The 23,242-nt window shown below is 37.6% G+C and overlaps 1 protein-coding gene across 24 annotated transcripts in view; it reads right to left on the bottom strand.

Moving 5' to 3' along the window:
* Window positions 1-859: 859 nt before the first annotated feature.
* GPBP1 (GC-rich promoter binding protein 1) overlaps window positions 860-23,242 on the bottom strand; it is an 86,939-nt gene continuing 64,556 nt past the window's right edge. For 13 of the 24 annotated variants that reach the window (XM_005556938.5, XM_005556941.4, XM_073993474.1 and 10 more), the window contains 6 exons: window positions 18,116-18,300; window positions 17,385-17,525; window positions 15,026-15,193; window positions 13,396-13,583; window positions 3,164-3,266; window positions 860-1,844 (listed from right to left, as the gene is read on the bottom strand). In XM_005556938.5, coding sequence (XP_005556995.1) covers window positions 1,686-1,844; window positions 3,164-3,266; window positions 13,396-13,583; window positions 15,026-15,193; window positions 17,385-17,525; window positions 18,116-18,300 — 944 coding nt within the window. In that variant the 3' untranslated portion in view covers window positions 860-1,685. Of the gene's footprint in view, window positions 1,845-3,163; window positions 3,267-13,395; window positions 13,584-15,025; window positions 15,194-17,384; window positions 17,526-18,115; window positions 18,301-20,743; window positions 20,929-23,242 lie in introns of those variants that run through there. The other 11 variants (XM_073993469.1, XM_073993465.1, XM_073993467.1 and 8 more) reach the window with 4 other exon arrangements.

The following is a 23,242-nucleotide window of genomic DNA, read 5'->3' as shown; positions in this document are numbered from 1 at the left end:
AGTTCCTTCTAGCTTGTTTTTGAAAATACAGGTTGCATCTGACAGATTTCATTAATCTATTAAGCAAATAGTACAATCTAAGAGTCTCAAAGACATCAATATGTGATACCGATAGCTTTGTCAAAGCATGCTTTACATTCTCCTGTGGCTAATTCTAACTACATTTAACTTTAGCTGATTAGATTGAATTGTGACAAATCATATAGTAAAACCTCATTTTAAGTATAAGGTCTATTTAATATTTTATTACCATTCTAACTTCCTCAAGTTTTGTGGGAGTGTGCTAGTGTGTTGTTTTTAATTTCCCCATCACCACCAGTCTCAGTGGGAACAAAAAAAATACAGTTTCCGGTGAAAGCTAGGGAGTCCGGGTAGGGTATTTATGTAGAAATAGCAAAATACTGCAGCCATCTGAGAAAATACCGTTTTAAAAAACAACAAACACTTAGGAATAGATCTGACATAAAACCCCAAATATTTTTGCTCTAAGATTATGCTCTTTACAGTTAGAATATATTTAAACATGAGGGGGAGCTAAAAGGAAATGGGGGTAAACAAAACCAGAAAAATCAAAATACAAATATACACAGAGCCAAAATACTTTCAGTCAGCAGCAAAACAGAAACAATTCCAAAGTTAATGTGCAAATGAAAATAAAGTAGTTAACAGTCATTCATTTAATAAGCTTGTGTATTTGATAATGAAAAGGCTTAGCTTTCCTTTTCTCACCTCGGAAAGTAATCATCATCTTTAGTAAGGTATTACTTTTAAAAGTATGACTTTAACAAGTGAATAAAGCATGTTTAGAGTATGTTTATGTTTAGAAACAATACCTTGAACACTACAGAAAACAACAATATTCTGAAAATCCAGTTTATTTTCCATGTTGTGGACAGATCCAGTCAGTGTGATCAGTTTTTCTGCGTGTGTAATAATTTATCAAAATAAGTTTTCCCACAAGACTCTCTTCCATCAACTCTGAAAACCCTGGTCTGACAACATACCCCAATAAAGCTTTTGAAAATCACCTCTTAAAATTTGGAAGAAAATGTGGCAAGTCTTTTCCTGTAACATTTACTGCACTACAAATGGCTAAAGAGCAATTTATGTTTTAAAAGGTGAATAGTACAACAGCTGAGTTCAGGAAATTGTTTTAGTGCACTTTGCTCCAGTTTTAGCCAACATGCTACATTTTCCTTTTTGGTTTTTTTGTTTGTTTTTTGGGGGGAGGAGAGGGGGACCGCACAAAGTGGACTTAAGGATTTCCATTGTACGAAAAAGATATGACTCTGCAAGCAAAACAGTGTAAGCTGCCTTTTTTCTTAAGACCTGGACATTTTAAGACAGAAGCTTTGCAAAACATTACACAATTTTTTATTATTAAATGAGAAAATCTCATTTGTTACATCGTCACATTGCTAGTCAGAGAAATGTTGCAGTGATGAAGAAAGTCAATGTTGGACCAACCCAAGTCTTCATTCCTACAACATTCATTTACAAAGAAATAATGTTCAACACAGCCCAACAAAACATTCTTGGTTTTCTTCGTATTGAAGTCCCCCAAAAAATCCTCTTCTAAATGGGGTATTTCACTACATAAATTATAGTTCTTCATTTTTACAATTCACCCCAAACTGTATGAGAGATGTATCACACTAAGATTTCTAAAGCTGTTAGGAAATCCTTCACACATCGTCATCATCTGATGTGTCACTGCTACTTGTCTCTGTGTCATCATTCTCAGTTGTGGGTTTGAAAGTGCTGTTCTTCCAAGGTCCAAACTTGAAGTCACAGATCAGGCCGTTTTTCAAAATACCATTTTTTCTCAGACCATTCTTCTGTAACTAAAATGTTAAAGGCAAAATAAATAAATTATCCCTCAAGAGTTACAAACCTACTGTAATAAATATAAGCATGAATATAATAAAATTGTATCTTATCCCCAAAACTCCACAAGTAATATGTCTGAAAAAATCCTGGATCCGGACAAAGTAGATATGAGTAATAATTGTCACATTGATTAAGGTACTAAACTTTTCCACATTTTTACTGCCTCAAGTGACAACTGTGATAAATACCTTCAGGGACTTCCCAGAATATAATCAGAAACTATTAACCTATATCTGTTATTTTTATTATTCTAACCTAAATTAATACACTCCCCCACAGTCTGCTTTGTTCATAGTTTGTAAAGTAGAATGAGGTATATAAAGTTACAAATCGCTTGCTTAACCAGAGATGAAGATACTAGAAAAAATATAGTTGTCTATTTCTGAAAATGAGAAATCATAACTAAAAGGTTAGTTGGTAATAAATAAGAATTGGGTCAAAAGATCATCAAAGAAGAAAAAAGATAGTTGGCCCAAATTAGAAACAATGTAAAGACAGAAAATAAGCCCAGTGTAGTGGCACAAGCCAGTAGTCCCAGCTGCTCAGGAAGCTGAGACAAGACTATTGCTTGAGCCCAGAGATTTGGGGATGCAGTGAATTGTAAGTGGCCACTGCACTCCAGTCTGGATGACAGAGTGAGACCCCAACTCTTTAAATAAACAAATAATGGATTTGAAAAAAGCATCTCAACTTTCCGATGCTCTAACAAAAATTCCCTAATACTCTTTCAGAAAGGTAACTAGGGAGACATTAAGCAAGATGTTTTAGAATATGAAATACTCTTGTGCAAGAAAAGGATAAAAGGTGAAGTTACTTATGAATCTACTAACACTCTCTACTTATCACTCTTGCTCCTCCCCCAAAAAAGTCAAAAAAAAAAACAAAAAAGGTCCAGAAAATGACTAATCATAGACATCACTTACACTAATTCCTAACTATTGCACACCCAATAGTTTAAAGAAGCCACTATTGCAGATTTCTACAAAGTCAATTCAACCAGGTGCAGTGGTTCCTGCCTGTAGTCCCAGTTATTCCAGAGGCGAAGGTTGGAGGACCACTTGGAACCCAGGAGTTCTAGAGGCCAGCTGGACAACACAGCAAAAGCCTGTCTCCCTCTCTCTTTTTTTGTTTGTTTTAAAAGCAATTCTGACCTATCGTGATAAATTCCTAAATAAAACTTTTAAAATCTCCCCCATTCCATGCTTGCATATAATTATATTGTTCTAAATAAGGGCAATTTAAAAGTGAAGTTGTGTGATTCAGGTTTTCTCACCTGTTCACTAATAACTTGGAATTCTCTCATTTCATCCTCAGTTAAGGGAGCACATGTTTCATCATTTTCACTGTCTTCCTGCCAGCCCATTTCCTTTAACAATCTGAAAAGGAGAGGAAAGGAAGTTTAATTTAAAGCTTACCCTGTGCAGGACAGTTTCATTTTTATTATGTATAAGAAAACATGATCTAGGATCCATTATACAAAGACCCCAAGATACATCAAAAGGATTTTTGAGCTCAGGCTTTGAATATCTTTCTGAAAATGAATAAACAGGTAAGATTAACAGACTGATATTAAAATTAGAATGAACTCCTTGACTGCTTAATCTTTGGTGTCAAAGGCTCTTCAGGCTGGAAACTTTTAACAGACGTGAAGCAAATCTGCTAAATTCTTATACTAAAAGTAACAGCAATATCACTCCTCTTTTTCTTCAGTACCACCATATTTCTGACTACTCATTAGGTTTTCTACTTGGGCAATCATAAACACTGTAGCAATAGCTACAGAATTTCATTGGGAAATCTCCAAGCTTGTTTCTTATATGGCCACGTATCTTGTATTGATATGAAAGGGTTTTTACAAAATGAAACCCCTAAGTACCTCTGTTACTCCTACAAGGAGTCTTCAAAAAGTTCATAAAAAAATGTATATCATGGAAAAACTATGCAAGAATTTCAAGAAAAAAAACTCTGCACCAAAATAAACTTGTGCTAACTTGTGATAACATGTTTCAACAGAATCTTGTTTAAGGCACCACAAAGGGTAAGATTTGGGAAAAGCCCGTATCAGATCAACATGAATTCTGCTAAAATTGGAGCAAGAACAAATACCAAATTTATAGTGAAACTTGGAAGAATAATGAAATCACTGATGCTTTACGAAAAGTTTATGGGGACAATACCCAATGGAAACCAACAATTTCAAATAGATAACTCATTTTAAGAAGAGATGAGGTGATTCTGAAGATGAAGCCCTCACAGAAGCAGCAGCAGACCATCCCCATCAATTGACAAGGAAAAAATTAATCCTGTTAGTGCCCTAACTGAAGAGGACTGACAATTAACAACAGAAACAGCCAACATCACAGACATCACACTTGGTTCAGCTTACTTAATTCTGTATGAAAAATAAAGCTGAATAAACTTTCCACTCAATGTGTGCCCAGATCATCTGCAGACAAAAACAGAGCTTTCAATGGAAAGTTTAAACAAGTGGGATCAAGATTCTGAAGCATTTCTTCAAAGAACTGCACATGGCTTTACCAGTATGATCCAGAAGACAAATCACAATCAAAGCACTAGCTACCAATAAGTGGAAGTGATCCGCTCAAAGCAAAAGAGGACCAGACAAGAGCAAAGGTCACGGCAACAGTTGTTTGGAAGGGATAAAGAACAGTAACAACTGCTTATTATGAGTGTTTTGAGAAGGCAACCTAAAGCTTTAGCGGAAAAATGTCTGAGAAAGCTTCACCAGAGAGTCCTTAAAACACAACAATACTCCTGCTCATTCCTCTCATCAAACAAGGGCACTTTTGCAAAGTTTCAATGGGAAATCATTAGGCATCCACCTTTCAGTCCTGATTTGGCTCCTTCCGAATTCCTCATTTCCTAACCTTAAATTTTAGAGTGGGCCCATTTTTCTTCAGTTATTGTAAAAAAGACAGCACTGATACGGTTAAACTGCCAGGGCCCTCAGTTCTTCAGGGATGGTCTAAAATGACTGGTATCACTGCTTACAAAAGGGTCTTGAACTTGATGTAGTTATGTTGAAAAGCAGAGTTAACAGTTTTTATCATTTAATTATATTGTTCCACAAACTTTTAAGTCCCCTCTCATTTACACCTACTCATCTTTAACTTGCGCCTGCTACACATTAGCTGCTTATAGACTTTTAGACCTTTTTTCAAAGAGTCTCACAGAATATCTGAGACCTTGAATAAAACATTAATATGATATCCACATTTTGCAGATGAACAATAAAGATCACATAAGTAAAGTAACTTGCTTACTTGATGGCAAAGACAAATAGAATTTTGGTTTTCTGTCTCCCAAATCAGTATGTATTGCACAGCACCTTGCTGCTTTTGAACAAAAACGTCACAGTCAGCATTCATCATTTCTTCTTTCATTCCTTTTAGCCACGACTTCTTCCAATGCACTGTCTTTACTCTTTAATTTGGATGGCCGCCTTTTGAAATAGCATTTCCACTCACTTTTACCATTCAATGTCACCTAATACAGAGGCTATTAAATCTAGACCAGCAAAACAATCTGACTGCTCTTTTGCTGGATCTAAACTTTTACCTGTTTTACTTTTAAAAACTGAATCGTAACTAAGCAATGCAGGTGGAAAAAACTATCAACTATTATGAAAGAGAATATAACAGAAGGCAAGTATTTCTACTTCTCCACCAGAGGCTGTAGCTTTTAACTGTTCTTGAAATAGCTTTCAAAATAATCTAGTCGGGCGTGGTAGCTCATGCCTGTAATTCCAGCACTTTGAGAGACCGAGGTGGGAGGATCACTTGAGCCCAGGAGTAAGGCCAGGCTGGGCAACAAAGTGAGACCCCATTTCTACAAAAAATAATAAGAAAAATAAAAACAATCTGTGTTTCCCTTTCCCTCATAAACATACAAACATGTGCCACATAACTATATTTTGGTCAGATAACTGATGCATAATCCCATGAGACTGTAATACCATTTTCTTACTGTACCTTTGTATATGTTTAGATATGCTTAGATATACAAATACATACCACTGTATTATAATTACAAATACTGTACAATATTCAGTACAGTAATATGCTATATAGGTTTCTAGCCTAAAAATAAGAGTCTATACCATACAGCCTAGGTAGGTAGCAGGTTATACCATCTAGTTTGTGTAAGTACACTCTGAGTTTCACGCCATGACAAAATCACCTAACGACACATTTCTCAGAATATATCCCTGTCATTAAGCAAAGCATGACTGACTGTATTACCGTAACCCTCACCTGTACTTTGCATTTTCATTTAAATTATTCCTTCCCACTCTCCTTCAAACTATTGCCACATCATCCTGATACCAGTTTCACAATTACCATCTCTGATAAATATTTTCGGTGGTTTCTCACTTTCTAAAGAACAAACTCCTTAACTGTGTTTGTGCCATAGTCACAAATTCAAATTCCTCAGTAGAGGAAATCTAGGATTAGAAGTTAGAAGACCTGGGTCACAGTTCCTACTTTATCACAAACCAAGTATAAGACATCTCTAAAGTCCTGCCTTTTCAATATGATCGTTAACTTCAGGGAGTAAATTTCCCATTCCTGTCAAAATATTCCACTGAACACCCTTAAAACAAACTAGGTATATACACCATTCTAACCATGTCTTTACATCCCTTCTTTTTCCAAACTACTACCTAGCACGCTTGCCCTTATTTATGTCTAACCCTTTCAAGATTTAATTTAGGTCCCAATTAAAACTTCCTGACTAGGGCCAGGCGTGATGGTTCATGCCTGTAATCTCACCAATTCAATAGGCCAGCTAGGATTTCAAGACCAGCCTGGGATATAGTGAGACCATGTCTCTAAAAAATAAATTTTTATACAAATAACTATTTTAAAAAGAAAGGAAAGGAAAGGAAAAGGAAAAGGAAAGGAAAAGAAAAAGAAACCTTTGACTGGTACCCAAGTCACAATGATCTCCATCCCCAAACCCTCTGAATTTCTTTGGCATTTACTTCCACTAATTCATTTGGTGCTTGCTTAAATAAGTTGACAACTGTATCCCTTTGATGTTGAGGCTACCCTCAATACTCTGATAAAGTTGCTAAAACTTGACAACTAAGAATGATTTACGTGCCTGAGTATTTAATATTTCTTATTTTAATATTTGAAAAGTATTATTAAAAAACCTATCACTGGCCAGGCGCAGTGGCTCACGCCTGTAATCCCAGCACTTTGGGAGGCCAAGGCAGTGGTTCACCTGAGGTCAGGAGTTCGAGACCAGCCTGGCCAACATGGTGAAACCCCATCTCTACTAAAAATACAAAAAATTAGCCCGGCGTTGTGGCGGGTGCCTGTAATCCCAGCTATTCTGGGAGGCCGAGGCAGGAGAATCACTTGAATCCGGGAGGTGGAAGTTCCAGTGAGCAGAGGTCACGCCACTGTACTCCAGCCTGTGTGACAAGAGTGAAACTCCATCTCAAAAAAAAAAAAAAAAAACCACATACAAAACTATCACTGCCCTGTGATTATTAAATTCAACTAATATGAGTATTTATATGTATAAAACTTAAGAAGTCACAAAGTTTACAAAAAATATGAAGCAATGGAAAAGAAGTATCATTCCACTTTGACAGGAAAAAATAACCCTAAAATCTGAAAGAAGCCATTAACTCTCTTAGCTTAGAATGGGGAAAAGGGTATTGATATATGTCTTTGAAAAATTTACAAACACATATTCTACTTAAACAGTCAAGAAAACTGAAGCTAAGAAATTTAAATAAAAAAGTTCCATATCAAATAGCACCTTTACTCTTCTTCCCTTTTCTGTCTTAGGATCTTTTTTGCCTTGTGCAACATTTCTATAAAACTATCCCTCCATTCCAACTAGCTGCTACCAAATCTGGTATCTTGAATCCACAATTTTATCATATTCTTTGCAAATAACAAAATGTTCTTATTGTTTGCCCCCTTCACCTTCATGTCCACACTAGAAAATGGTATTCCTATGCAAAACTAATTCTCTTTATAGTTTAAACTATATGGTTTAGGGGAAAAAAATTGGTTAAAACTTTTACAGTAACCTAAATATAAAAGAAAAGTATCCATTGTTTTAAAAAGACAAACACAATGTAATCTATAAAGTCTCAAAAAAAATTAAAACATATATACTAATCATTCAAGTAGTAATCATCAATCATTCACTGATACGATCTCTTCATGTAGTATCGGGTTTTTTCTTTCCCTCCCTCTACAGCTTACTCCAATTTAGGATGTTTTTGTATTTTTTATTTTTTACTTTTTGAGATGGAGTCTTGCTCTGTCATCCAGGCTAGAGTGCAGTGGTGCGATCTCAGCTCACTGCCACCTCACCTCCTGGGTTCCAGAGATTCTTGTGCTTCAGCCTCCTCAGCAGTTGAGAATACAGGCACATGCCACCACGCCTGCCTAATTTTTGTATTTTTAGTAGAGATGGGGTTTCGCCATGTTGGCCAGGCTGGTCTCAAACTCCTGGCCTCAAGTGACCCACCTGCCTCAGCCTCCCAAACTGCTGGGATTACAGGCGTGAGTCCCTGTCCCCAGCCGAATGTTTTCATCTTGATTTGCCTTAGTTTCTAAATCTCATCCTCTCCATTTTCTCCTGTTAGTAGTCACAGAGAACCAAATTCTGTCAAGTTATGAAACGAAAGTCTCTCTTTCGTAAGTCTTCCTAAATGGAACAAGAAGCCACCAAAATGCTTCCTGCACTAAATATCTGCTCTGCAGATTAAAAAATAAAATAGTTAAAACATTCAATATGTCTGTTAGGGGTTATAAGAAATACTTTCTAAAGGTATGGGCCAACTTTTTTTTTTTTGCTACTAAAGTACTGAAGGGAAATCGGATGACAAGATATTAGGTGACAACTTTCTCACTATGGCCATTTCTCACTATGGCCTTAATGAATAGATTCTGTGAGTTAAAAAATCTTTTATCTGTATTCTTTTACTGCCTATGCTCTCTCTCTTTAAGAGGTAACTCATCTTTTACAATCATTAGAATATCTGATATGTTTGTGTCATTATTCTCCTTTCTACACACAGGCCTTTTCCTTTTCTACCAATTGTGTGACTAGAAATATTTCAATCATTATTGGTGAGAGTGTAAATTACCAGAATGTTTTGGGATAACATGGCAGTAGCTGATTATTTTAAATATGTATGGCATCTGACCAATCAAATTCACTCCTGGTAATCTGTTACCTACACATTTATACAAATATTTAAGAATATAAATACAAGGATGCTGATAACAGCATTATTTGGAATAAGGGGGGGAAGAGGAAAGGAGAGGAAGAAGGGAGTAGAGGAAAGGGTAGAGAAAGGGAAAGAGAAGGGGAGACAAAAGAGAGAGGGGATGTGAACACACATAAATCTGGATCATAGGAAAATAGTTTCACAATTTATATCCATACTATAGAATAGTGGCTTCAAATGGCAGCAGGGGAAAAACAAGGTGATTCATTAGAATGATGGGAAAAAATCCTGAAATATCTATTTACGTTCATCTTTTTTAAAAAGAATTCATGTTTGCTAAATTTTTTCTATATTTGCCATTTCAGCCATCACTCAAGCCTATCAGTCACAAGTTGTAAACCGTATAGCGTGAAATTCCACAATTTGGGAGGCAATAAAAAGAGTGTGGTGACTTATTCATCCATTCACATTAAATGTACAATAAATTATATTTTGTCTAAACAAGTGAATTTAAAGATATTATCTGGCTAAATTAGTTATAAATTAATCTAGCTAAATTCTCAAATGCAATTATCAGCCCAATAAATTATTTTAGAAGAAAGTTAGGTACAAATACAAAAATTACTGGGGTTTTTTGTGTGTGGTTTTTGTTTTTTTGTTTTTTTTTTTTGACAGTCTCGCTCTGTCGCCCAGGCTGGAGTGCAGTGGCACGATCTTGGCTCACTGCAACCTCTGCCTCCTGGACTCAAGTGATTCTCATGCCTCAGCCATCCGAATAGCTGGGATTACAGGCAGGCACCACCATGCCCGGCTAATTTTTGTATCTTCAGTAGAGACAGGGTTTCACCATGTTGGCCAAGCTGGTCTTCCATTCCTGACCTCAAGTGACCCACTCACCTTGGCCTTCCAAGGTGCTGGGATTACAGGCATGAGCCACCACGCCCAGCCTACAAAATTAAATGCCTACACATTCACATACAATAGTTACAGCCACATTTAAGAAGCAACACAGGACATGATTTGGAGAAGGGAAACAAAAATAATCACGAAGATAAAATAATAATGTATGATTAAAGACAGAAAGATAAAGATTTATTCTGAAGGAGCAATCTAAGGGAAAAAAAGCGGGGGGCATCGGGCAAGGCTGGGCATGGCGGCTGTAATCCCAGCACTTCGGGAGGCCGAGACAGGAGGATCGCTTGAAGCCCAAGAGTTTGAGACCAGCCTGGGCAACACGGCAAAACCCCATCTCTACAAAAAAATACAAAAGTTAGCCAGGCACGGTGGTATGCACCCGTGGCTGAGGCAGGAGCATCACCGGAGTGCTATCAGTGAACTGTCACTGTGCCACTACACTCCAGGCTGGACAATGGAATAAGACCCTGCCTCAAAAAAAGAAAGAAAAGAACAAAAGACAATCCAGCCAGGTGTGGTGGCTCACGCGTCTACTCCCAGCACTCTGGGAGGCCAAGGCAGGAGTATCACTTGAGTCCAGGAGTTTAAGAAAAGCCTGGGAAACACACTGACATAGTGAGAGCTCATCTCTACGTTTTTCTTGTTTTAAGGGGGCGGGTATAACCTTTGGCAGGAGAAATATAAACTAAACTATTAAACATCTGAAAAAATTAGAAATAAAAAAATTAAAGTATTCCTCAAAATAAGTACAGATTTACAAAACAGAAAAATACTGCAATATTTACTTCACTCACTCATTCGACAAATTCAAGCAAAGTAATGTGCCAAGCACCATTCTAGGTGCTAGATACAATAGTGAACAAAATGGACAAAACGTTTGGCCTCATGTAGCTTATGTTCTTAATTGAAATAGAAGTTGAAATTATAAATAAATTCTACAAAAGTTATTCAAGAGGAGAGATAACCCAGTTTTCCACTGTCTTAGAATTAAATGAGGTTCTAGAAGAAACTGGGAAAAAGTAAAGTCAATCAACTGGGCTGTTAATAAACGTAACTTAGCCCTAAGCTTGTCTTAGAAGGTATTTTTAAGTTAAAAAAAAAATTCAGTTTATACAAAGCAATTACAGAATAATAATATAATCTAAGAGTATAAACTATTAACTTTCTTTGCTTTTGTAGTTTTTAAATCCTTTAGTTATGCCGAACCATGTGGTTATTTAAGGAATACAGTAAGGGTGTGTCATTTCTGCAAAAACACCTGCTTTTAACAACAAAAAACAAAAGTAAATTCTAGATATAAAGACTCTTCAATTCTAAGACTAAACCACTTAAGAGGTTACTATTTTTTAAAATGCTTAAGACTATACTGACGGAAGCAAAAAGTGCTGTTAAAGTTTACAACAGGCTCGGAGCAGTGGCTCACACCTGTTAATCCTAACACTTTGGGAGGCTGAGGCAGGTGGATCACTTGAGGTTAGGAATTCGAGACCAGCCTGGCCAACATGGTGAAACCCCATTTCCACTAAAAGACAAAAATTAGCCAGGTGTGGTGGCATGTGCCTGTATTCTCAACTACTGAGAAGGCACACGAATCTCTGGAACCCAGGAGGTGAGGTGGCAGTGAGCCAAGATCGCACCACTGCACTCCAGCCTGGGCGACAAAGCGAGACCTGTCCAAAAAAAAATTTTACAATAAAAACTAAATTACAGGCTAGGCACTGTGGCTCATGCCTGTACTCCTAGCACTTTGGGAGGGCGAGGCAGGAGAATCACTTCAGCTCAGGTATTTGAGACTAGCGTATGCAACATAGTAAACCTTCATCTCTATAAAAAATACAAAAATTAGCTGGGTATGGTGGTGCACACCTGTGGTCCCAGCTACTTGGTAGGCTGAAGTGGGGGGATCACTTGAGCCTGGGAGACAGAGGTTACAGTGAGCTAGTATCGCACCACTGCACTCTAGCCTGGGTGACAGTGTGAGATACTGTCTCAAAAAATAAATCACATATTGGGACAATCCGCTATCCATGTGGGAAAGGATGAATTTGGACTCCTACCTCACATCATCCAGAAAACCTGCATAAACCACGAGAGGAAAAAAATGAACTAGATGAACCAGACTTCATCAAAATTAAAACTTTCTGCCCTTCAATAGGTACCACTGACGCCGTGCGTGGTGGTGCAAGCCTGTAATCCCAGCTACTCAGTAGGATCACTTGAGACCAGTCTGGGCAACACAGAAAGACCTCATCTCAAAAGGTGCCTGTGGGGTGGCGGTGGGGGCAGGGCAGAGGTGGGTGGGAGGTGGCTGTACTACTGAGAGAATGAAAAAACTCACAGGAGAAATTATCTGCCAATCATATACAACAGACTTATACACAAATATATAAAGAACTGTTACAACTTAGTAAGAAAATGTAATTTTAAAAGAGTAAAGTATTTATACAGTTATTTCTCTCCAAAGAGGATAAATGGCCAATAAGCACATAAAAAGACACTCAACACTATTAGTCATTAGGGAAATCATACTTCACACCCACTAGAATGACTTAATCAAAGAGAGATGGTACCAAGTATTGGTAAATCATACCACAAAAAGAAATCATACTTCAAACACACTAGAATGACTAATCAAAGATAGATGGCACCAAGTGTTGGTAAGAATATGGAGAAACTAGAACCTTCTATATTGCTGATGAGGAAGTAAAATGACATAGTCATTTTGGAAAATAGTTTGACAGTTTCTAAAAATGTGACACACAGAGCTATCATATGTCCCAGCAATTCAACTCCTAGGTATCTACCCAACAGAAATAAAAACATATCCACACAATAACTTATATATGAATGTTCACAGCAGCATTATCCAAAACAGTCAAAAAGTAGACTGGACTAGAGCCTACTGTTTAAAAAAAAAAAAAAAAAAAAAAAGAGGTACAAACAACTAATATTCATCAACTGATGAACAAAAAAGCAGTATAGTCACATAGTGTACTATTCAGCACTAAAAAAGGAATAAAGTACTGACATGTGCTTACAATGCCAATAAACCTTGAAAATATTATACTTAGTGAAAGAAGTTAGACATCAAAAATCACATACTGTATTATTCCACTTATATAAAATACCTACACAAGGCAAATCTATAGAAAGAATAGTAGCTGCCTAGGACAGAGTGCAAATGAAAAGTAAATGCAAATGAACAAAGGGCTACTTTGAATATATTAAAAATCATCTGTATATCATAATGGGTGAAATTTATGGCATTAGTTGTATCTCAAACCTGTTAAATCACACAAAAACTCTATAGTATTGAAATCTTGAATACAGAAAATGCTGAGGAAAAAGTAAAAACAAATACTAGCCTGTGTTCTGCCTCAAGTGAACTTGAAAGAACATCAGTTTGTGGGAAGGTTGAAGACCGAATGATCTGCTGGGAAATCACCGAGGCATTGCCATTCTCTTGAGGAATTTCATTTTCATCGAAGTTTCGGTTTATATCCCTTTCTTGGTGAGTACTATTGCTGTTATGTAAATTAAATGAGTCGTCATCCTGATTTTCAGAGAGTTAAAAAAAAAAAAAGATTGAGTTCTAAAGAATACAGTTATTAAAAACTTTTAATAGATCCTAACTAAGCTTCCACTGAAAATACATCAATGTGGCCGGGCGCAGTGGCTCACCCCTGTAATCCCAGCACTTTGGAAGGCCAAGGCAGGCGGATCATCTAAGGTCAGGAGTTCCAGACCCACCTGGCCAAATTGGTGAAACCCTGTCTCTACTAAAAATACAAAAAAATTAGCTGTGCGTGGTGATACACGCCTGTAGTCCCAGCTGCTTGGGAGGCTGTGGCAGGAGGATCGCTTGAACCTAGGAGGCGAAGGTTGCAGTGAGCCGAGATCATGCCATTGTACTCCAGACAAGAGCAAAACTCTTATCTCAAAAAAACCAACAACCATAAATGTAATACTTATTAAATTAGGAATGAAAAATTAATTTTTCATATTTTTCATTCCTAATTTTGGATGGATATCCAAAGCTTTCTTACCCTAATTATTCCTATCTATACAACAAAGGTAAAACTAAAAGCATGAAGTCAGGCAAAATGGGAGAAGCACAAGAAAGCAGATATAAACAAGAACGCTTTTTAAATGTATTTTTCCACAGGAACTACAGAATGAAGTAAGTCTACTTTAGAAATGAAGTCATGGCTGGGCACAGTAGCTCAAGCCTGTAATCCCAACACTTTGGGAGGCCAAGGCAGGCGGATCACCTGAAGTCAGGAGTTCAAGACCAGTCTGGCCAACATGGTGAAACCCCGTCTCTACAAAAAATGAAAAAATTAGCTAGACGTACAAAAATACAATAATTAGCCAGGTGTGGTGGCACACACCGATAGTCCAGCTACTAGGAAGGCTGAGGAACAAGAATCGCTTGAACCTGGGAAGTGGAGGTTGCAGCAGCCCAAGATGATGCCATGGCACTCCAGCTTGGGTGACAGAAAGAGACTTCATCTCAAACAAAGGGAGGAGGGAGGAGGGATGGGGGGAAGGAGAGAAGAGGAGGGGGAAGAGAAGGAGAGAAGAGGAGGGGGAAGAGGAGGAGAGAAGAGGAGGGGGGAGAGAAGGAGAGAAGAGGAGGGGGAAGAGGAGGAGAGAAGAGGAGGGGGAAGAGGAGGAGAGAAGAGGAGGGGGAAGAGAAGGAGAGAAGAGAAGAGAAGAGGAGGGGGAAGAGGAGGGGGGAATAGGAGGAGAGAAGAGGAGGAGAGAAGAGAAGGAGAGAAGAGGAGGAGAGAGGAGGAGGAGAGAAGAGGAGGGGGAAGAGGAGGGGGAAGAGGAGGAGGAAGGGGAGGGGAGAACAGAGAAGTTATTATTTATACACATGGCTTTCCAAGTTACTTTCCAAGGAGATGATTCAAATGTATTCCAAGGTCCTAACACATGCTCAAATATTTCAATGACACACCAATGTCAAATTAATTATTGCTATTCAATTACCTTCTCTGAGCCAGCACGGCTTTCATCTTCATGTTCCTCTTCTACTCTGTCTCTTTTCAATGCTTTCAAAAATTCACTCTTCTTATCAGTGCGCATTCGTGTCAGTTTGGTTAGACGAGGCTGCTGATTAAGTTTGTCAACAGGAGAAGAGGAATTTGAGCGATTACACTAAGAGGAAATTCAGAAATACTGATAAATATGTAGCCAAGGAATCAATGTCAACATAAAATTCATTACTACCACAGCTTCCTATTTTACCTTTATTTACAGAAAACAAAATTGATCACAATGTCTATGTTAAAGTCTAGTTCTCTCTATCCCTGTATTTTCCCCTACTCAATGAGTCAACAAAAGATTTTTCTTGTCCCACAAACAATGAAGGTCTAATAATACTCAGAACTACGATTCTAAATTAGGCGTCTAAATATTATTTTATAAATGCATCCTAGGATTGTTTAAACTTTTCTATAATACACAGAAGAGCAGCTTTTCAAACCGTGTTACACAGAGCTCTACAGTTCAGTAACAGCTCCAGTAAGATCTATTTTATAATTATTTATACACATACGTAAGGTTTATCTGAGTGAATTTCACCCGGGAAATGTTTGAGAGACAGCAGGGAGGAGAGGAGAAAGAATCCTTTTGTTTTTGGTTCTTTGGTGTTTTGACAGTGGAACATAAAACAGAATGTTAAAACTCTGTGTCATATGGATTATCAGTCATGGAAACAAACCATAATAATGCTTACTTGTTGGCATTAATGTTTGTATAGCTAATCTTAGCAGAATTAACCAGCTAGGAATGCTAGTCCTTCCCTCAAAGTTCAAAAATTCTGTGTCTGAGATCATAAATAATAGTATATGAGGGGTTCCAATACAGTACACAAAGCAGTTTCAGGTATAATAAGTGTTATGGGTGTCCTCTGACACTAGACTGGTCAGAGAACTCCCTGTTCTGGGAGTTTCAAAACCTCGATCAAATGAGAAAGAAATACCTGAACTACCATCCTGGCTAACCCGGTGAAACCCCGTCTCTACTAAAAAATACAAAAAACTAGCTGGGCGAGGTGGCGGGCGCCTGTAGTCCCAGCTACTCGGGAGGCTGAGGCAGGAGAATGGCGTGAACCCGGGAAGCAGAGCTTGCAGTGAGCCGACATCCGGCCACTGCAATCCAGCCCGGGCGACAGAGCGAGACTCCGTCTCAAAAAAAAAAAAAAAAAAAAAAAAAAAAAAAAAAAAGAAATACCTGAACTACCAGGTACTCACAGTCAGTACAGTAACAATACATACCTTTCTCTCTTGTTCCTCCTTTCGCCCCACTCAGTATTAACAGTAATAAAATGTCCACCATCCCCAAAAGAAGACATTATACAATACAAATCCTCATTAGTTAAGTTCAATACTACAACGTAATTATCACAAGTATCAAATAACAATGCAATTTTCATAATTATTTTCTTAAAAATTACTCTTGGTCCAGGTGTGGTGGCTCATGCCTGTAATCCCAGGAACTGTGGGAAGCTGAGGAGAGAGGATCACTTGATGCCAGGAGTTTGAGACCAGCCTGGACAACATAACGAGATCCTCATCTCTACAAAAAATAAAAAATTAGCTGGCCCAGTGGCAAGCACCTGTAGCTGTAGTCCTAGACAATCAGGAGACTAAGATGGGAGGATTGCTTGAGCCCAGGAGGTCAAGGCTGCAGTGAGCCACAAATGAGCCACTGTACTCCAGCCTGAGCAACAGAGACCCTGTCCCTCCCACCACCCCCCAAAAAATTATTCTTTGTTTTTTAGGATGTTTGGAATTCCCCGCCCCCATCTCCAACCTGCCACCACCACTTTTGAGACAGGGTCTCACTCTGTTGCCCAGGCTTGAGTGCGGTGGCACAATCACAGCTTGCTGCAGCCTTGACACTCCCAGGCCCGGGTGTTCCTCCCACCTTAGCCTCCCAAGATCTGGGATCACAGGCACATACCACCATGCCCAGCTATATATATATATATATATATATATATATTTTTTTTTTTTTTTTAAAGTAGAGACAGGGTTTCACATATTGCCCAGGCTGGTCTGAAATTCCTGGGCTCAAGTGATCCTCCTGTCCCACTTCCCAAAGTACTGGGATTATAGGCATGAGCTACCACACCCAGCTGGGAATTTTCATTTAAAATATTTTAAATGATTCCTACTTTCCCAAAGTGCAAAACTGGTTAACAAATGAAGTATATGAATCCAGTTTTCTGAAGGAATGAAACTCATTTTAACGTATTCATTTAATGAATGTCTACCTTTTATTCACTGTTAAATTATCAAAATTAAAATGTTACATTCCTCAAGAGTAATTTTTAATGTCATACCTCTTTCACTGAATTTGTTGATGGACTAAAATTCTTGGCAGTTGATTTAAAAGCATTAAAGTTGCCAACACCATATGTGGACTCATGAGGGAAAGAAGTTCCAACTTTATTTTCTTTTGTTTGGCTTTTCCATTGTGTAGGCTAAAGAAAAACACACAAACATTAATGGCTATCAAAAACCGGTTATAGGAGAAAGACAAAAACCATCAATATTATAAAACAAAAAAGACTACACTAGGCTCATAAAAACAACTATTTTTGTATCACACTGCATTATTCCTACACAGTTCTCTGTTCCTTTTTCTACAAATAAAATCAAAACTGAGCATTTAGGTATCTAACTAATCTGCTATTTTTCCAAAGTTACATAAAGTTGGGTTTCTTTCACTTGAGAATAAGAAAACATGTAAGTTTCCAAAACCCAAAACTGAGCACCAGGTAAAACAGCATTATATATTATCATTAAGCAAATATATCACAAATACATCTAGCAAAAAAAAAAAAAAAAAATTTGTAGGTTTCACTTACTACTGCTAAAACAATAAAACCACACAAACGCACACACCACATCAAAGATAATTAAGAGCACATATGGGTCAATTCTTGCCACCTAGAACTCGGCACCCCATGAAGTACCTTCATACACATTTTAAATTCTTTAACATTTTCCCCCACAGTATATAAATTGGTTATCAACTCAAAATTTACATTTGTGGTAATTTAGAACTTACTTTTGTAGGTGGAGCAGCAGGTTTAGGGACTAAACCTTTATAAACACTTGGACCAGTTCCATTCTTAACTGGCTGCGACGGAAGATTTCCTACTACTGGGAATCCAGATAGCTGTAAGTCTTTTGTATTACCTTTCTTAATGACCAGCATCCTTGGGGCTCTAGATTTAGGATTCGGAGGATATTCTGCATAAATAAAGCACGAACAACAGTCACTCACAATTTCAAATTTTAGTATAGAATAAAACCACCAAAAGAACAGTATATTCCAAACTTTTTTTTTTTAAACTAACAGCTACCTCCTGGGTAAAATAACTAAACTAAGTAAGTATAAACTATATCCCAACTTAAGAAGTAAAGCTAAAACATTACCCCACAGAATATAGAAAGAACTGGGCAATGTCAAGTAACACAGATAAATTTTGCTAGACAGTGGCTCTGAATGTTAAAACCAAGACAAATTATATTCTAACATGTCTTGCATTAACTATAAAAAATTGCAAATTTCAACCTAATGACTCTTAAGATATAGAATATAAAATACACTTCTATTTTCCCTTATCCGTTTGAAAAGAGAATTAAAATTTCAATTTTTTCATTTTACTCCACTTACAAAATTATTACCAATAAGAAATTACATTCCTTTTATTTCTAAATACTTCAGTTATGACTAAGAATTCTATTTCACAATATCAATTCATGTATTTATTGACCATTTATCTACATTCAATGCATTATATGAATGCAGAACAACCAACTCAATCCTGATTTCTGAAAATAAGTACTACGAATAATTGCTAAGGGCAGACTTTTCTCAAGACTACTACAGCTGCTAAAAATAAATATTATTTCTATAATCAATGTGTGTGTATAATCAAACAGACATTGCAATGAAGTCTTTCTATCCTTACAAAAACTTTGAAAACATCAGTTTCATAGCTGCAAAGTTTAGAATAAATAAAAATGAGTTCTGCACATTAAATAAGATCATGTGAATTAGTGAGTTGGGTAGATATTTGTAATGATTCCCTCCTCAAAACCTAAATCAAGCTTCCTCAAGGATCATCTCAAAACCCAAAACTAAATATGGACTCCTAGGGAAACCTGGAGGGACTCTTCAGTTCATGGGAGGGTTCAAGCTCTCCAAAAGATAAAGCCGGTATGGTGCTTCACCTATTGAAATGCTAAAGGATAAAAAGAACAAGGGCTTACAATAATCTGAGAAAAGGTTCATCTTTCCAAAAATTAAACACGTTGACTTAAGTAGGGTAAATATTCGAACTTCCTGACAGTCTAAAAAAAGCCCAATATGATGGGTTTTTTTCCTTCTGGCACACAAAAACACACAAAGTATTATCACCAAAGGATACACAATAAAGGTAACAGAACAAAAACAAATAAAGATCTCAAACAGGCCAGGCGTGGTGGCTTAAGCCTGTAATCCCTGCACTTTGGGAGGCCAAGGCGGAGAGACCATGAGGTCAGGAGTTCAAGACCAGCCTGGCCAGCATGGCGAAACCCAGTCTCTACTAAAAATACAAAAAAACTTAGCCGGGCATGTTGGCACGTGCCTATAATCCCAGCTACTCGGGAGGCTGAGGCAGGAGAATCTCTTGAACCCGGGAGGCAGAGGTTGCAGTAAGCCGAGATCACGCCACTGCACTCCAGCCTGGGTGACAAAGCAAGACTCCATCTCAAAGAAAAAAAAAAAAAGATCTCAAACAAAGAAGAGTAAATAATATTAGGAGTGTACTAACAATGTAAGATTTCCAATTATTTTTGGTAAGCAGATGATAATGGCATGGATAAAGGATAAAAAAAAGATTCTTGCTATTAATAAAATGTCAGAGAAAATCTTAGCATATAACTCGAAATCTAAGTTAAGTAAAGCCCAGGAATCTGAGGAATGATCAGTGCTACAAAATGTAAAAGGTAATCTCATCTGAGAGGAATCCAGGTGTTAAAGCAGAGGGCAGTTCTACCACTATACCACAACTAAGTTTAAACATGGCTAACAGAGACTTCTAGTTCAATGTGGTTGACTAAGCACGTAAGTTTATTATCTTCTTCTAGATTCTTACATTAAAATTACTATAAGGGAGGAAATCAAACACAACTATATAAAATAGGAGTAGAGTCATCAGCAAGAAAATGATTTCAACACACATTTCTAGAGAAGTAAATAAAAAGTTTCAATTTAGAGTGTACACAAAAGAACCTAACAGCTGAGGAGGACCTAATCTACCAAGTAGAGCCTCAAAGAGATCGGGACTTGAAAATGCCAGATATGGCAGAGGGCAGAAATGCAACTTTGACAAATAAAAATAAAATAATTCAAGAAAAGATCCTTACTAATTCTAAAGAATGTACTTTAGGCAGACGGAAAATGATCCGATGTGGAAGGCTGAAGACATGAGAAGAAATAAAAATTTGTATAAATATGAATGTATCAGATCCAGGAAGTAGGCTGGGTATGGTGGCTCACGCCTGTAATCCCAGCACTTTGGAAGACCAGGGTGGGAGGACTGCTTGAGTCCAGGAGTCCAAGACCAGCCTGGGCAATACAATGAGTGAAACTACATCTCTACAAAAAATTTTTTTTAAATTAGTCAGACATAGTGATGAGCACCTGTAGTCTCAGCTACTTGGGGGGCTAACATAGGAGGATCCCTTGAGCTCAGGAGGTTGAGGCTGCAGTGAGCTGTGATGGCACCACTGTACTCCAGTCTGGGCCACAGAGTAGGACCCTGTCTCAAAACAAAAACAAAGAAGCAGAAGAGATAACAACTAGATAGGCAAGTAGATATACTGTCTTTAAGCCTCAATATAGTTCCTGAGTACAAATTTCACCTTTCCCAAAACTGGATTCCTAGACACCTAGGAGTAAGAAATATTCTGGCTAGTTCCTCAATGAGGTCTTCAGTACAAAGAATGATGAAATATCCTAAAAAGAAGAAAAGTGAAAGCTAAGAAATCACTCACAAAAGAGTAGGTGACAGAGTAAGAGATGACAAAAGTCCTTGAAGAAAGACGAGAGACTGAGAGGGAAGGGGAGGGATATACCGTTATTGTGCTAAGAATTCGTATTAGGCCAGGCGCAGTGACTCATGCCTATAATCCCAGCATTTTTGGGAAGCCGAGGTGGGTGGATCACGAGGTCAGGAGTTCAAGGCCAGCCTGGCCAACATGGTGAAACCTTGTCTTTACTAAAAATACAAAAAATTAGCAGGTGTGGTGGCGGGCCCCTGTAATCCCAGCTACTCGGGAGGCCAAGGCAGGAGAATCACTTGAACCCGGGAGGCAGAGGTTGCAGTGAGATGAGATCACGCCATTGCACTCCAGTCCAGGTGACAGTGTGAGGCTCCATTTTTAAAAAATAGTAATAATTCATATTTAGGCCAGGCATTGTGGCTCAAACCTGTAATCCCAGCACTTTCAGAGGCCAAGGTGGGATGGATCACTTGAGCACAGGAGTTCAAGACCAGGTGGGGCAACATAATGAGACATCATCTCCACGAAAACATTTTAAAATGAGGCAGGAAGATTGCTTGAGCATAGGAGGTTGCGGCTGCAATGAGCCATGATCGCACCACTGCACTCACGCCTGGGGGACAGAGCAAGACCCTGACTCGAAAACCACAAAAAGAATTCACATTTAAATACTACACAAGAATATGTACTTTTGTACTAGATTTATCAGAATTTGAATACTAGTTTCAATCTTACCAGTTGTATCATCTTATATAAGTTACTTAATCTGTCACCTATAAAATGAAAAACAATAGCTCGTCTGGGATTTACTGTGAAATGTTTCATATTCAAATAACTACCAGAAAAAAATACAGAAAAGCTATACACTGTCACTAGCATAGGATTCCAATTACAATTCAAAATTAAAGGTGCCCTTTTGCAAGAATTTCAGGTTACTTAACCTGGAATTAGATAGCAGGGGGAAAAAAGAATTTTAGGTTGACATGTAAGAGTAAGAAAAAGAAAAACTTAAGATAGACATGATAAAACCAATCTATGTCCTGTGTAACAACTCTGAATAATCAACATAAACCTGCTCATTTAAGAAAAAGAAGTGTTCTTAATGGTAACTATAACCTCTAAGTAATGGAAGAAGTGAAGTGGCACTAAAAGGCAAGAATTAATTTGCATCATGTATCCCCATTTTATATTATTTAAAAATTGGCTCATCTATTCATAGATTTTATCCACAAATTCTCCTAGGAAAACCTTGCCAAGTAGTTAAGCTCTTAGAGTCAAACATTATCCAATGTTTGCTTTGTGACTTGGTTAACTATATGAAGAAGACCCCAAATATTTACCTTTTAAAAGAGAAAACATATATTGACGAAAGACCTTAACACCTATATAAAAGAATGAGAAAGTAAGTGACTACCTTCTGTAAGTTTCATGTGCTTATTACCTCAACCTCACCTACACAGGTATTCTCATGTTCAAATTTAAGTTCAGAACAACTGAAGGCAAATATGACCTTTGGATTTTCTTAACATTATTTCCCTCTATCCTCGCAAATAACTGTAGCCTGACAATAACTGACCTTTTTATTTTTGTAGAGACAAGGTCTCACTATGCTGCCCAGGCTGGTCTCAATCCCTTGGCTTCAAGTTATCTTGCCACCTTAGCCTCCCAAAGTGCTAGGATTACAGACCTGAGCCACGAATCCTGGCCCTATAATTGACTTTATCATTTTTACTGTCTTGTTATTCATGCTCTCCCCATACCTATGAAAGTAAGAACTAGTCTTCTATAAATGCAGTGATGACGGGGAACTGGCCCAATTCTCAGGAAGACAAATTAGAACCAAAATACTGCCACATATAATACAAAGTAAATTGGCCACACAGATAATTCAAAGCTGACGTTTCAATTCCTCACCTCTTTTCTTTCACTACAATCTCCATATAGCTACCTTCTACATACATGAAGTTTCTGACTCAATGACTACATTTAACTACTTCATTCTTTGGCCCACTACCTAGAAATTCATTTTTGCCTTCTAACAAATCTACGAGAATCTCCTTCATTTATTGGATTTGAACAACATAATTAGCTGACATTTATTAAACACCTGTGACATGACCAAAGATTTTTACACAGT

Source organism: Macaca fascicularis, chromosome 6 (assembly GCF_037993035.2).
Source record: "Macaca fascicularis isolate 582-1 chromosome 6, T2T-MFA8v1.1".
Classification (NCBI taxonomy): Eukaryota; Metazoa; Chordata; class Mammalia; order Primates; family Cercopithecidae; genus Macaca; species Macaca fascicularis.
Note: the sequence above shows the minus strand (reverse complement) of the source record. Positions and strands in the feature narration are given on the sequence as shown.